At 41.9% G+C, this 14458-nt stretch overlaps 1 protein-coding gene across 13 annotated transcripts in view; it reads right to left on the bottom strand.

Moving 5' to 3' along the window:
• dmd (dystrophin) overlaps positions 1–14458 on the bottom strand; it is a 2667466-nt gene that overhangs the window by 123142 nt on the left and 2529866 nt on the right. For all 13 annotated transcript variants that reach the window (XM_038802261.1, XM_038802266.1, XM_038802267.1 and 10 more), the window contains 2 exons: positions 4908–5074; positions 2430–2541 (listed from right to left, as the gene is read on the bottom strand). In XM_038802261.1, the coding sequence (XP_038658189.1) occupies positions 2430–2541; positions 4908–5074 (279 nt within the window). The remainder of the gene's footprint in view (positions 1–2429; positions 2542–4907; positions 5075–14458) is intronic.

Below are 14458 nucleotides of genomic sequence, written 5' to 3' on the forward strand. Positions count from 1 at the left end.
GTAGCAGGCTGCTCCTTCTGCTCCCCCACCACCTCCTCCACTTTCTGAATAGCAGGCACTGGGACTCCAGCCTCTACTCTACACAGTCAATTCCCACTTTTAATGGTTCCATCGCCTTGGCTAGGTCCTCCTGGCCTCCCTCCTCTGTCAGCTAAACTTCTCATTCAAGAAATTCACAAGGTGCTCCATCGACCACTCGGCAGGCAAGGCAGACCCTTTACCCTCCGTCACCTTGACCTGTGTCACACGAAGATTCTCTAGCTCCAACAGCTCCCTTCTACTCGACCCACTTCTGGTCCGTGGATTCATAAGTTAAACTTTCACCAGTCATCCCTGCATCCTTTTTCAACAAAACATCCACCCTATAAACGGGGAAAAGGTCCAAAGAAACTGCCTCGAGCGGGAGTTGCCAAATGTGCGACCACTCACTCATGACCGCCACTGGAAGACTGTCATACATGGTTAATGTAGCAGATGGATTTTACCTTTGAATTTGTTGTGGAAGTTTCCCCAACCGTACGCAAATATGATTTTGCATGGCAGTTTTTATGATTAATTATTGAACAAGCGGGAACAACTTTAACCGGTGAGAGGGAAGAAGCCTCCGCTATGGGTTCTCAACCAGGAAATCCAAATCTATTTTTAAATCACAGCCTGACATCAAAGCTCAACTATTTTGTTGACCTAGGGCGAAATTTTCCAAGGCCCTCCGCAGCGGGTTTTCCAACATTGGAGGTCCTCACCATCTGATCCCACTGGAATCAATGGCGATTTACATTCCTCACCCATGCTAGGGTTTGACTTTGGCGGGACACGAAGATCGCACTGGTGGGAAGGGTTGGAGAATTGTCTTTTCCTCATTTCATTTTTCAATTTCCTTCCTTTGAAATCATTAGGGGTAATTTTTTTTTATAAATTTAGATTACCCAATTATTTTTTCCAATTAAGGGGCAATTTAGTGTGGCCAATCCACCTACTCTGCACATTTTTGGGTTGTGGGGGCAAAACCCACGCAGACACGGGGAGAATGTGCAAACTCCACACAGACAGTGACCCAGGGCCGGGTTTCGAACCTGGGACCTCAGCGCCGTGAGGCGGTTGTGCTAACCACTAGGCCACCGTGCTGCCCCATTAGGGGTAATTTTGAATCAACAACCTGTTCACATTTTTTCAGAATGTCATTGCTATCAAGCCAAAATGACCCAATTGCAACTTTGCTTGGGTAAAGGAAAGAAAGACTGACTTAAACTTATATCACACCTTTCCCCACCTCAGGATGTTCCAAAGCACTTTACAATGAATTAAGTACTTATGACATGCAGTCAGAGTTGGGTATAGTTCCACTGGAGAGTGAAACATCTCCAGAATTTCCCATCTTTATCTGGGAAATAAGAGATAAAATACACAACCCTGATCCCCATCTCAGCTGAAGGCAGCTAACGTAGCAGTAAACCAGAGATCAAGTTTGAGACCTTCCCTTGTTAGGTAAAGTTCAGCTGTTGACAGAACTATTTCACTATCTGTAAGGGAATCCAGATCTAAGATCTAATACCAGCCTTCACCGCGCTTAACTTATTGTTATTTATTTTTCAGTAAATGACCAGTTTTCCCATTTCAACTGAGTCAGCTCGAGGAGTGGGAAAGCAAATTCCCTTCCTGAACTCTTTTTACATTGGGTGAGGGAATCTTTTCTGCCATTCAATTATTTTTCCAAGCCCCCTTAGGCATGTGACTCTTCTGACCATCATTCTGAAGTCGGAGTGTGAGACCATTTCCTGCTGTGGGGTATGAGGAGAAGAGCTCATCCCTGCTCCTAATATTGAGAAGCCGGAATTTTGCTATCTGTGCAGACATTCCGGAACTGGAACCACAAAAATTCTCAACACTTGCGATCAGAGGAGCTGTCAAAAATAATGGAAGAAAAGTACAAACACAATTCTGCAATTAAGGAAGAGAGTAAATTGTGACTTTGCCAAATACAATACTATATTGTGAGCGATATTTGCTCTGGTGTTCCATTTTTTCAGTGCAACATCAAGCTAGCCACAAAAAGGTATCGATATCCAACTGACCTTTAAATGAAACCTGTCCAAAGAAACACAAATTTACATTTACACTGGCAATGTGCATTGTTAGCAACCCTTGTAGAAGTAAATGGAGTGATGAGAGAACAACATTAATCTAAATCCCACACAATACTTCCAGCATTTTCAATTTTTAGTTCTTTATATACTCTGTTCGTAAGGTGCATGACTGAAAGTCAGAATAAAACACTGCCACAGATGACTTAAAAACACCTGATGAAGCTGCCAAACTGAACGTTCTGCTTGGGCTGTTTAGTTGACAGGGTACACAGAAAAAAGGGAGTAAAACACCCGAGTATCTGCTTTTAATGATTTTGCTTTCTGTACTTCACAGTTCTAACTTACCGGTGTGCAGTATTCCACCATTGGGTAATGCATTTTATGTCCTTTTGCCGTTCGACCAGAAAAGAAGCAGCTTTGGCAGACATCATAATTAAAGTGCTTTAAACTTCGGTACCTGCATTTTAAAAAGTTCACAAAGGTGGGTGAGATTAGAATCCTTGCACCTCTTGAATCTAAATATAATCAGCCCAGAACGCCAGGCAGAAAGTCCTTTCCCTGATTTTACCTTGCCTGGACCAGAGTTTCTAAACAGAACTGTGACACTACTTAGGTCACCAGCTAACCCAGATCAAATTGCAGATCACATCGTCGTTCAGTGAACACATCATCGTCCAGTGAATAATGCATTTATCAGTGATACACTAGGGAGATTTCTGAGTGTATAGTTTACGATAATACTGCATATACCCATTGATAAGGTGATCCAGGTTCAGAAAATCCTACCTTTCACACAAAAACCTTGCAAAGCGTGACAGATTCAAATTTCTGCACAATCCCTCAGTGCCTCAAAGCCTGTCTCGCAGTGGCCCAAAACTGACCTCCCACTTCATCCTGAGCTGCTTGTGAATATCTGCAGCTCACCAGTTTAATTTAAATGAAGCCACAGGGTCTCAGTCCTGCCAGTTCCAGTGCAGGCATTGTTTCCTGCATCCAGTTTGCATGCTGACACAATCATATTCCCACCCTTTAACCTTTACCGACGAGACCCCCCCCCCCCCCCCCCCCCAATACCATTCTGATTCTTTATTAATACCTCAGTGCCACACTATCATTAACACCAGGAAAGTTAAAAATACGTCCATTCCTTTTTTGACGTTTGAAACTGGGCCGTAGTAAACTGATCAGATTCTTCCCGTCATTTTCTTATCCAGGTAGGTTTTCCAATTATATTTTTTAGTTCTCTTGCACAGGGGAAGATAGCTACTTTGTTGCCTAATATAATTTATTGTATTCCATATATATATTTTATAGAATAGACAACAGTGTCTTTTCAAATCTATCCCATTTTGCGTAAGCAAATGTTTCTGTGTATTGGAATTCCTTCAGTGTAAGGTTTTGAAGGCCAAAAGACAGTAAGCTATTTGGTACTGCCCAAGTTACTCTTCAAGGGTTTTTTTGGGTACTTTAACATTTGAATATTAAACTAAAGTGAAAAACCATGTCAAAAATGTTTTGTGATCATCCATGTTTACCAAGCCATGGCTTGCAGGAGTTTTTATGCTTTCTGATTATATACCGTCTGAAATGAAATGAAAAATGAAATGAAAATCGCTTATTGTCACAAGTAGGCTTCAAATGAAGTTACTGTGAAAAGCCCCTAGTCGCCACATTCCGGCACCTGTTCGGGGAGGCTGAGTCTGTAAGAGTGAATGGATGTTTGTCTAAGAGCAAAGTCTGGTTCTCCCAAAGTTAGCTTGACAAAATTAAGCAGTTTAACTGAGGATCACGTAGTTGTTTAAAAGTTTGGTTTCAATGACAGGACAAGATTGTTTGTAAAGCATATTTAGGCTGATGGAAATGTGAACAAGAGGTAATGTGGATAAGTACTTGGGTGTTGAAATGGTTGAATGCAAGTTACATTGCTGAAGCCTCTAAATTCCTGTAAATCTAGAATGATGACAGAATTTTGACCAGACTTTTGTTTATGTGCCCGACATTATTAGGTCCTTTCCCATGCACCGTTTCAAATACAGTATTCCATTTCCCTAATACGAAGCCTGTAACAACCCAGGGTGCCAGGCAGCATATTTCTGTTATTTGTCCTCTCTCTTTCCATCTGCATTTTGCCTACAGTACTATACTCCCAATACTGCTTGCTGCATGGAGGCAGTGGAACCACCTCTGTCCACTTACTGCCTAACTTGCATAGCCAGACAGAAAACTCTGGGGTATAATTTTGTCAAAACTATTATTTATATGATTGTTTTGATATAAACAGAATGAGTAAAGCTTCTCCTTAATTTTCCTAGTTAAAACTATTTCCTTTCTGCCAATTAAAATATACAAAACCTTCATAACACAAAACTACCTATACCTTTATCTTAAGACTGTTCCAAAACTTAGCACAGGGCTAAATCGCTGGCTTTTAAAGCAGGCCAAGGCAGGCCAGCAGCGTAGGTTTAATTCCCGTACCAGCCTCCCCGAACAGGTGCCGGAATGTGGCGACTAGGGGCTTTTCACAGTAACTTCATTTGAAGCCTACTTGTGACAATAAGCGATTTTCATTTCATTTCATTTCAAAATACTCTAGAAAGGTCTGAACATTTTGGTAATGATTTCAGTTAAGTAACAATAATACACCATAGCTGGAATTTTCCAACCATTCAAGCCGGCGGGATAGTGCACCCCCGCCATGGGTTTCCCTGAGTTGAGGGATGCATTCGATAGGAAACCCTGCTGACAACGGCAGGACCCCAGAAGATCCTGCCTCTGGCCAATGGCCCGTCCCTCAACCTCCTCCATCCCCCCCCCCATGTGTACCTGAATCCGATGATAGGACATTCCTTGCAGATATTGCACTTGGCTTGGTGTTTGGCAGTCTCTGCTGCTGCCACTCGGTGAAGCACTGGCATCCAGACCATAGACTGTGGCTCCAGCCTCATCCAATCCAGGAACAATGCTGCCTCAACCTCCGGCTTGTTGTTGGCCTTGGGTGAGGAAGGCAGAAGAAATTCAGAGCAATAAGTTCTGCACATCTGACTTTTTGGGGAATAAGATTTCTAAATATGTTTGTATATTCCTAATTCATAAACAGAAAGTTTCAAATCAGCAACAGCTGTGCGGCAGCTAAAAAATGTTTATACCAGAAAATAAGTAGTTAACATATTGTTTGTCCTTCTTTGTATATCACACTGGATATAGGACAGAGCTGAAGGTAATTCTGTAACAAGGGCAATTAACTCATGACTGTGATCCTGATGGTTGCTAAGAATGTGGAATAAATGGAGGATTTGTATTGATTTCCCATAGCACAATGTTGCACCAACCATTTACTGAAGAAAAATAAACACCTGTTCCAGGCGACAAAATATCCTTTTTAAATTTAAAGTACATTTCAATACTACAATAAAGAGTTTACAATTGGAGATCAGGGGATTTTAAAATGGCCAGGTTTATTGCTTCTTTCATTCCAAAATATATTAAAATCACTTTTTCTGCAACATGATGAAGGCGAATTAATTCAAGTACTAACAATGTGAATCGTATTATACTTTTCACTAGAGACCACAGATGCAGTAGACAGAAAACAGCTGGAAGAATAAACGCAGCTGCACTCTTGAACTTGTTAAAAACTACTTTTCAAATTACGCTAAAAAATGTTGATCTACACTTTGAGCTAGAAACTTGATTTGGGCAGTGGTGCAAAGCGGATAGTGTCAGGTCAGCCACCCACTATAGGGAGTGCCTAGTGCTTAATTCTATGGACTGTAATAGAAGTAAAAAACAAATGTTGCATCTAACAGGTTGCCCCACCGCCTGAGGCAAATTTCTATCTGAGTTTTATTTCAAGCATCCTTTAGGGAAAATGAACTAGGATGCAGATAATTTTGACTTTGTGTGATAGTGTAAAATGGGTGATGGCAAATTATGGGTGAGATTTTGTCACCCTGCTGTGCCTGGCAACGATCCTGTTGAGACGGGAGCATTGCGGGAGAGGCCCAAATCAGCCTTCAGGCTGGGCGCAAAACCGCATGCAAGTCACCCTTGCTGGGCGCCATTCAGATAAGCATGTATATTTGAGGTTGCATTCTCCCAGTGTCCGGGGGTCATCGGCTGTACTGGCGAGGCCTCAACTGGGAGCCGATTAGTAATTATCTCCACAAACGGAGACCAGGCGTGATGGTCACTCCAGGGGTCTCAGATATCATAAAAGCCCACCCTGGTGGTCAGGGGCAGGGCAAGGCTGTACCCTGGCACCTGGAAAGTGTAAACCTGGCCTGAGGGGGGCCATGCCCGTGAGGAGGAGTTATAAAAGGTGGGGGCGAGATGGGAGGGGTATGAACAATCTTCATAATGGTTGGGGGAGTGAAGGGGAGGGGTGCTGAAAAGGCAGGGGGAGGGGGCCCTCAGGGAACTTGGAATACTTTGGATGAGAAGGAAAGAATACAAATGCTGGATATGTGAAGTAAGAACAGGACTAATTGAAATATATAGCACTAATTTGACAAAAAGTAAAACAGGTATATGAAGGGTCTAGAATATATAAACAAAATATTTTCTGGTCTTATCAAAGTCTCAGGAATATTCCCTGTATTTCCAGCATTTTTTGATTTTCCCACTCTCAGTGATGTATTAATACCCAGGAAAAAAAAGCCATTTTGCCCAAAAGGTCCATTCTGGTGTTTATGCTTCACACAAACCGCCTCCCATCCATTTTCATCTAACCTCAGTGGCATATTCTTCTATTCCTTCCCCCTCATGTGTTTATCTAGTTACCTCTTAACTACATCTACCACATTGTAACCACTGGCTGGGTAAAGAGGTTTCGCTTGAATCCTCCCTTGAGCATCTAGTTCTTGGTCTCACCTGCAAATGGAAACATCAGCCATGATTTTCCACTTCACCCACCACGTCCCCCAGTGCAGTGGCACCGCAAAATGCCCATTGACTTCCGACGTGATTGGACTATCCCAGTGACGGGTAGAGACAGAAAATCTTGCCCATCGTTTCTACTTCTATCCTATCCCACCCATTCTTAATCATAAAGACCTTTCTAGGGGAAAAAAAAGAGCCGGTTCAATATTTCCTGATGGAAATGCTTTTTCAATTCTGATATCATTCATTTCTGTATTTTCCCTAGTTCCTTTATATCCCTTCTATAATTTGGAGAATAGAATTTTTTATGGTACTCCCAAGTATTGTCGACTCAAGGTTCTATACAAGTTTAGCATAACTTCTGTTTTTTAATTCTACCCATTTGGAAATTAACCCTAATTCTTTGTTCATAATTTTTTATGGCTTTTAATCTGTATCACTACTTGGGAACCTGTGTATTTTTACCAAATCCTTCAGTTCCACTATTCTATTTGGACACTTACTTTCGAAAGAGTATATGGCCTCCTTATCCGATACCAAAATGTACTAACTCATACTTGTTGCTGTTGAAGATCATTTGCCATTGACTTGCCCATTTTATATGTTGATTAATGTCTTCCTCAATTTTGTCAAACCTCCTCTGTGTAAATGAGACTCCCCAAGTCATCCAAAAACTTTGAAATTGTATGTCTGATTCTCAAATCGTTGCTGTAAGTTGTGAACCTAGCTTCAAACCGTGTTAAACACCGCTTTCCACCATTTGCCAATAAAGTAATGACCTTTAACGTTTTCTGTTTTGTAGCCAGCTTGCTATCCATTCTACTTGCCCCATAGCTCCAAATGTTCTGTACCTTAGTTACGAGTCTATTATGAGGTACCTTATCAAAGGCTTTTCAGAAATCTAAATCTATTATGTGTGCTGTATTGCTCTTCTCTGCACTTTCTTCAAAGAATTCAATGAGGTGAGCCATACATGACTTCCCATTTTGAAATACAATGGAAAGATTCCTTGCGTTGACAACGGGATGGTGTTTGAAACCCATCATAGGTCGAGAGTGTGCTGCCATTCAAAGTCTAAACTTTCAAAGAACCGCAATTAGGGTGAAGCAGTATTTATAGAATAGCAGGAAAAATCATAAAAACAACAATGTTGTAGTGCTTCCTTCTGTAGGCATTACAGTTGATGATACAACTTAATGGAGCAAAGATAATGGTGGTGAAATCCACCTTTTACATACTCACTATAATACCCCACTTTTGCACCACAGCTCAGGATTAATTTTACCCCATTGTGAGAAAATGGCCAAATTCAACTCACGATAACAATGACATTTGTAGGTTGGTCAACTGACAGCAGAAGTGATTGGAAAATACAAGTAAGCTGTGTACTCAGGTTTCAAAGCCTTCAAACCTTCAGATGAATAGTTTATACTTTAAAGTCACTTTAAAGTAAGACAGGACTGATAAAGTGCAGCTGTAGATCACAAGTGATCCATGAGCCCTGTCAAACCAGAGTTGTTATCATAGAATTTACTGTACTGAGGCCATTTGGCCCTGCACCCTACCCAGGCCCACATGTCCACCCTATCCCCATAACCCAGTAACCTCACCCAACACTAAGGGCAATTTTGGACACTATGGGCAATTTATCACGGCCAAGCCACCTAACCTGCACATCTTTGGACTGTGGGAGGAAACCGGAGCACCCGGAGGAAACCCACACACACACACACACGAGGAGAACGTGCAGACTCCGTACAGACAGTGACCCAAGCTGGGAATCGAACCTGGGACCCTGGAGCTGTGAAGCAGTTGTGCTAACCACTATGCTACCATGCTGCCCCCCATCCAACTGTTATCCAGCCGTTCCAAGTTCTATTTTTACTTGTATCATTTTAATGTTCCTGTTTGAATTTTCTGGGCCTTTCAGGCCAGGAAAAGATTGTTCTTAGAGGTGCTGCCCAACCGGTGAACAAATGCCAAATCAGAGCAACCAAAATCTGTAAGCATATCAATATATTCATAAAATATTAATGGGAGTATTAAGCTCAACATTGTATATGACCTGAGGCTCCATGGTACAAATCCATGTGTGAAACAGGCTGGAAGCACAGTATGGCTTACTCCTACATTTCTCAGTTGGAGCACAGGAGATGACAAAAAGTCCAGAAACCCTGTGGTATGGGAGAGTTTGTAGGGATTTGAAAACAGGCCCACAGCAGCACCTGTACAGCAGTTGTGTTACCATAGATACAATATTTATGTGAAAATAGTGATAGTTTCTTCACCCTGACAACAAACCAACATAACTTTTTTTTAAAAAAAGCATTCACACATTAGGGCAGCACGGTAGCATGGTGGTTAGCGTAAATGCTTCACAGCTCCAGGGTCCCAGGTTCGGTTCCTGGCTGGGTCACAGTCTGTGCGGAGTCTGCACGTCCTCCCCGTGTGTGCGTGGGTTTCCTCCGGGTGCTCCGGTTTCCTCCCACAGTCCAAAGATGTGCGGGTTAGGTGGATTGGCCATGCTAAATTGCCCGTAGTGTCCAAAAAAGTAAGGTTAAGGGGGGGTTGTTTGGGTTACGGGTATAGGGTGGATACGTGGGTTTGAGTAGGGTGATCATTGCTCGGCACAACATCGAGGGCCGAAGGGCCTGTTCTGTGCTGTTCTATTTCTATTTCTATTTGTACCTGCAGCTCTTCATGTAAACAGCTATAGGGATTTAGAACGTAATGAATGCGCTTGGTCAGTGAACACAATTTCATGGTAAATGCATTTTATACCCAAGAGGATTTAAATGTAATTTTTTTTTTACATTTGTAAAGCATGCGATAAGAAGCTTATAACTTGCTGCACAGTTTGGACCTCAGAGCAGGTGCTGTAATCTGTGTAGTCCCCATTTTATCAAAACTATAGGCTCAGATATTGCAATGGGATAGTTCCACCGGACGGTTTAAAACTATCTTACAACAGTCTCACTATATTTTCTGTGACTACTAAAAATGAAATTGTAGGAGCAGAGTCTGTCTGTGAAACATTTTTTTTTAATGGAATACTGGTTCCTTTGCCCAAACAACCATTCCTTACCTCTGACCGGGTAAGGCATGTGTCAGCCAGACCATTCAAATATGCCAACATCAAGCATTGTCCTATTTAAAATTGCAGATGCACCTCTTCCAGCCAATGCTTCCCATCCCAGCCCAGGCTGCTCAAGCTAATCCTTTTATACCAGTTCCTTTGCCTCTGCCGCATCTGTTCTGATGATGCCACTTACCTAAACAGTGCTCCTGACATGTCTTCATTTGTCCTTAATCATGGTTTCCCCCCCACTGTGGTGGACAGGGCTCTCAAACATGCCCGACCCATCTCCCGCCCCTCTTCTTTCAGCCCTTCACCTCCCGGCCAGAACCAGGATAGGATCCCCCTTTGTCCTCACTTTTCACCCAATCAGTCTCTGCATTCAAAGAATCATCCTCTGCCAGTTCCACCAACTCCAGCACGATGCCACCACCAAACACATCTTCCCCTCACTCCACCTGTCAGCAATACGCAGGGACCGTTCCCTCTGGGATACCCTGGTCCACTCCTTCATCACCCCAACACTTCACCTGCTTCCAACAGCACCTTCCCATGCAATAGCAGAAGATGTAACACTTGCCCCTTTACCTCCTCCCTGCTTACCACTCCAGGGCTGAAATACTCTCAAGTAGGTAGTGCATCACGTGCACCTCCTTCAATCTGGTACATTTCATTTGCTGCTCCCAAAGCGGTCTCCTCTACATTGGAGAGACTAAACACAGACTGGGTGACCGCTTTGTAGAACATCATCGGTCCTTCTGCAAGCAGGAGCCAGATCTTCCTATCGCTTGCCACTTCACCTCACCAACCTGCTTTTATGTCCACATGAACACTGCAGCAGGCCAAGGATGGACAAGCGAAGCCTAGCACAAACTGGAGGAACGGCACCTCTTCCGATAAGGTACATGACAGCCTCCCGGACTTCACATTGAGTTTAACAACTTCAGACTCTCTCTGCCACCTTCACCCCATTTTTATTTCTGTCAATTTATCTTCATTTTTTTCATAGATCTGTTTTTCTCTCGCCATTGTCCCATTGGGCCACCTGTTCCCTGTTACCCTTTGACACACTGTTCACCTTTGTTCTGCCATTCACACATTCTAATCTCATTATGTGCCACCATCAGTACCCTTATTCGCTTTAATCACCCCCACTTACATTCCTTGTCTTTCTGTCCATGACATTCCTGCTCCTGTACTCGAATCCTCTCTCAATGAAGGCCAGCATACCATTTTATTCTTTACCACCTGCTGCATCTGCATGCTTACCTTAACTGACAGGTGTATGAGGACACTCTGGTTGCATGTTCTCCTCTCCTAATTTATGGCCATTCAGATAATGATCTGCCTTCTTGTTTTTGCCATCAAAGTGGATAATCTTACATTTATCCAAATTATTCGCCATTCATTTGCTCATTCACTCAACTTGTCCAAATCACTCTGGAGGATCTCTGCATCCTCCTCACAGCTCACCCTCCCACCCAACTTGATGTCATCTGCAAATTTGGAGATGTGACATTTTGTTCCCTTATCTAAATCATTAAGATATATTGTGAATAGTTGGGGTCCCAGCACCGATCCCTGTGGTACCCCATTTGTCACTACCTGTCAATTTGAAAAAGATCCCTTATTTCCTACACTGTTTCTTGTCTGCCAACCAGTTTTCTATCCATCTCAATGTACTACCCTCAATCCCATATGCTTTAATTTTACACGATAATCTTTAACACGGGATTTTGTCAAAAGCCTTCTGAAAGTCCAAATACACCACATCCACTGGCTCCCCTTCATCAATTCTACTAGTTACATCCTCGAAGAATTCCAGTAGATTTGTCAAGCATGATTTCCCCTTCATAAATCCATGCTCACTCTGTCCAATCCTGCCATTGTTTCCCCGAGTGCTGTGCTATAAAATCTTTGATAATTGATTCTAGAATTTTCACCACTACTGATGTCAGGCTGACTGGTCTATAATTCCCTGCTTTCTCTCTACCTCCCTTTTTAAATAGTGGAGTTACATTAGCCACTTGAAGTAGTAATGTGCAGATGACCTACAGTTTTAAAACTTTGGAAATGCTGTCTACCCAGTTGTACACTTTGTTAACCAAACGAGTTGTAAGCTATAATCAAGTTCCTTAAGAATATGCAGCTCAAGAAAAAGACCTTTGTGTATGTTAATCATTCTCTTGCTCACATTTATGGTGGAAGGCATTGTTGGGTCAGTTGGATTAGAATGTGTCAAGGATAAATGGTAGTCCGAGTGCTTTTGTTGAGAATGGACGCTTCAAACAACAGACGTTTACTTTGCCATGAGACGGTCTCATGGCTAAGTAAACAAACAAGAACATCTGTTACTGTGGCAGGCAAAAGTCACCTGTGTTATTTATTGCTCCTAAAGTGTCCCACTTGACAATAGGTACGTATGGAGCCTGAACAGTGCCAATTGGTCTAATGTTTACAAAGGTGCTGACTAAAGAACCTAGAAGTGATTGGATGTCAACATTTACCCTCAAAGTCAAATAAATTAGCATTAGACGTCATTACTTGTCCACAGACTGGCGATAAATGAGACAGCAAGATAAAGAAAAACTTGTCCTTCAAGACCACTAAGAGCTGGGAAAAATAGATTGTTACACATTAAGCTCATCTAAATTCTGTTCATGGAAGTTGTTCCTGCTAGACTTAAATTGGATATATAAACTAGTTTTACAAAAAATGGCTAATGCAAAATGTATTACTGGAACACAAACCATCTGATCTCCTGCTGAGCCTAAATCTGGTTCTCTGTTGTCCAGGAGTTATAATTGTTATTTAGAAAGCAGTACTCGGCTCAAATTAATTTCATTATTTAAGAATGCAATCTGTACTGATTACTGGCCTCTTATTACCTGTTGCGGCATTTCCAATAAATATAAACTCTGAAAGCTTGTTAAAGGACTTGGATTGACGTTGAATTTTAAAGAAAAAGTGTTGCATTCATGTAACACTTCACAGCATTTTGATGAAAACTCCCAACTCCAAATACAGTATTAGAACCGAAACTAACAGAACTATATCAACTAATGCCAGGGATTCAGGTTCTTTTCAAAAAAAGTCCTGACTTTTGCTTCTGTTACAAAGAAATGTTACAATATTCTATATTTGCTTAGTTAATGCAAGTTGTAAAATCTGCTACTGCAGCAGATGTTTGGTTTTGGACGTGACAGAAATTTCTACCTTTTGGGGAAAAAATTTAGTTCCAATAATGTCACTTTGTCACAAATCTACCACATTTCTTCTCCAATGCAAATTTCAGAACTTCTTACGCCACACGTGTTGGGGGACTTATATTACATACTTCGATGAAAGAGTTTCAAAGGATACAAGGAACTCTGAGGAACTGTTGTAAAAAAATTTAAATGTGCAGATATCACCATCATGGAATGGAGATTTGTGCCATAAATAAATGCATAAACATCAGGCTCTGACGAGCAGTTAACTGAGTTGCACTGATTACATAGAACATATAGAACAGTACAGAACAGAACAGGCCCTTCGGCCCTCGATGTTGTGCCGAACAATGATCACCCCACTTAAACCCACGTAACCCGTATACCCGTAACCCAACAATCCCCCCATTAACCTTACACTACGGGCAATTTAGCATGGCCAATCCACCTAACCCGCACATCTTTGGACTGAAGCACATTCTGAAGCACAAGTGATGATCCACAAGGTAGCCAAGGTTATTCATCCTTATGTGAAATAAGTAATATTTGTTCAGGAACAGCTCATTCTACATAGGTTCATTCAAGCACACAGTAAAATATTTTTATTATCTGACAAATAATATTGCAAGTATATAATATCAGCCTCTGAATCGCAAATCCCGTTTGGATCAGGACACAAAAAAAAGAGCCTGCCGATTGCAGTTCCAGTGGGTTACTGGATCAACCCCAGAGTGTGGCATTGATTCATACAGCAGTTTTAATTCTGGATGTATATTGAGTTTTCTGTGCACTTCAAGTTTCACTACTGGTCAGTCACCCAAAGTCCACTCAGAGTAAAAATACACAGTAATGATATAAATCACATCAACATCATCCTGTACATGATACCACTGACATACATGTAAATAACCTCAATGCTCTCTCTCCCAACCAACAAAAGCTTTGTCTAAAATTTCTCATGAAGAAAAGCTCTTTAATATACTGCTGAAGACCGTTATCATTTGTTAGGGAAATACAGAAAATAGGACGACTGTAGAAACTGCCACAGATGCTAGAAATTGAAAACAAGATCTTCCGGTGGCGGCCATGAGCTAAGCGGTCGCACAAAAGGTGGCTCTCGCCCAAGAACATTGACTAAGGCTTTTTAACCCCAACAAACAGGCACTGAAAGTACTTATAACTCCCCCAGATTAGCCCCCAATGACCGGGGA

This window comes from Scyliorhinus canicula, chromosome 7, assembly GCF_902713615.1.
Source record: "Scyliorhinus canicula chromosome 7, sScyCan1.1, whole genome shotgun sequence".
NCBI classification, from domain to species: domain Eukaryota; kingdom Metazoa; phylum Chordata; class Chondrichthyes; order Carcharhiniformes; family Scyliorhinidae; genus Scyliorhinus; species Scyliorhinus canicula.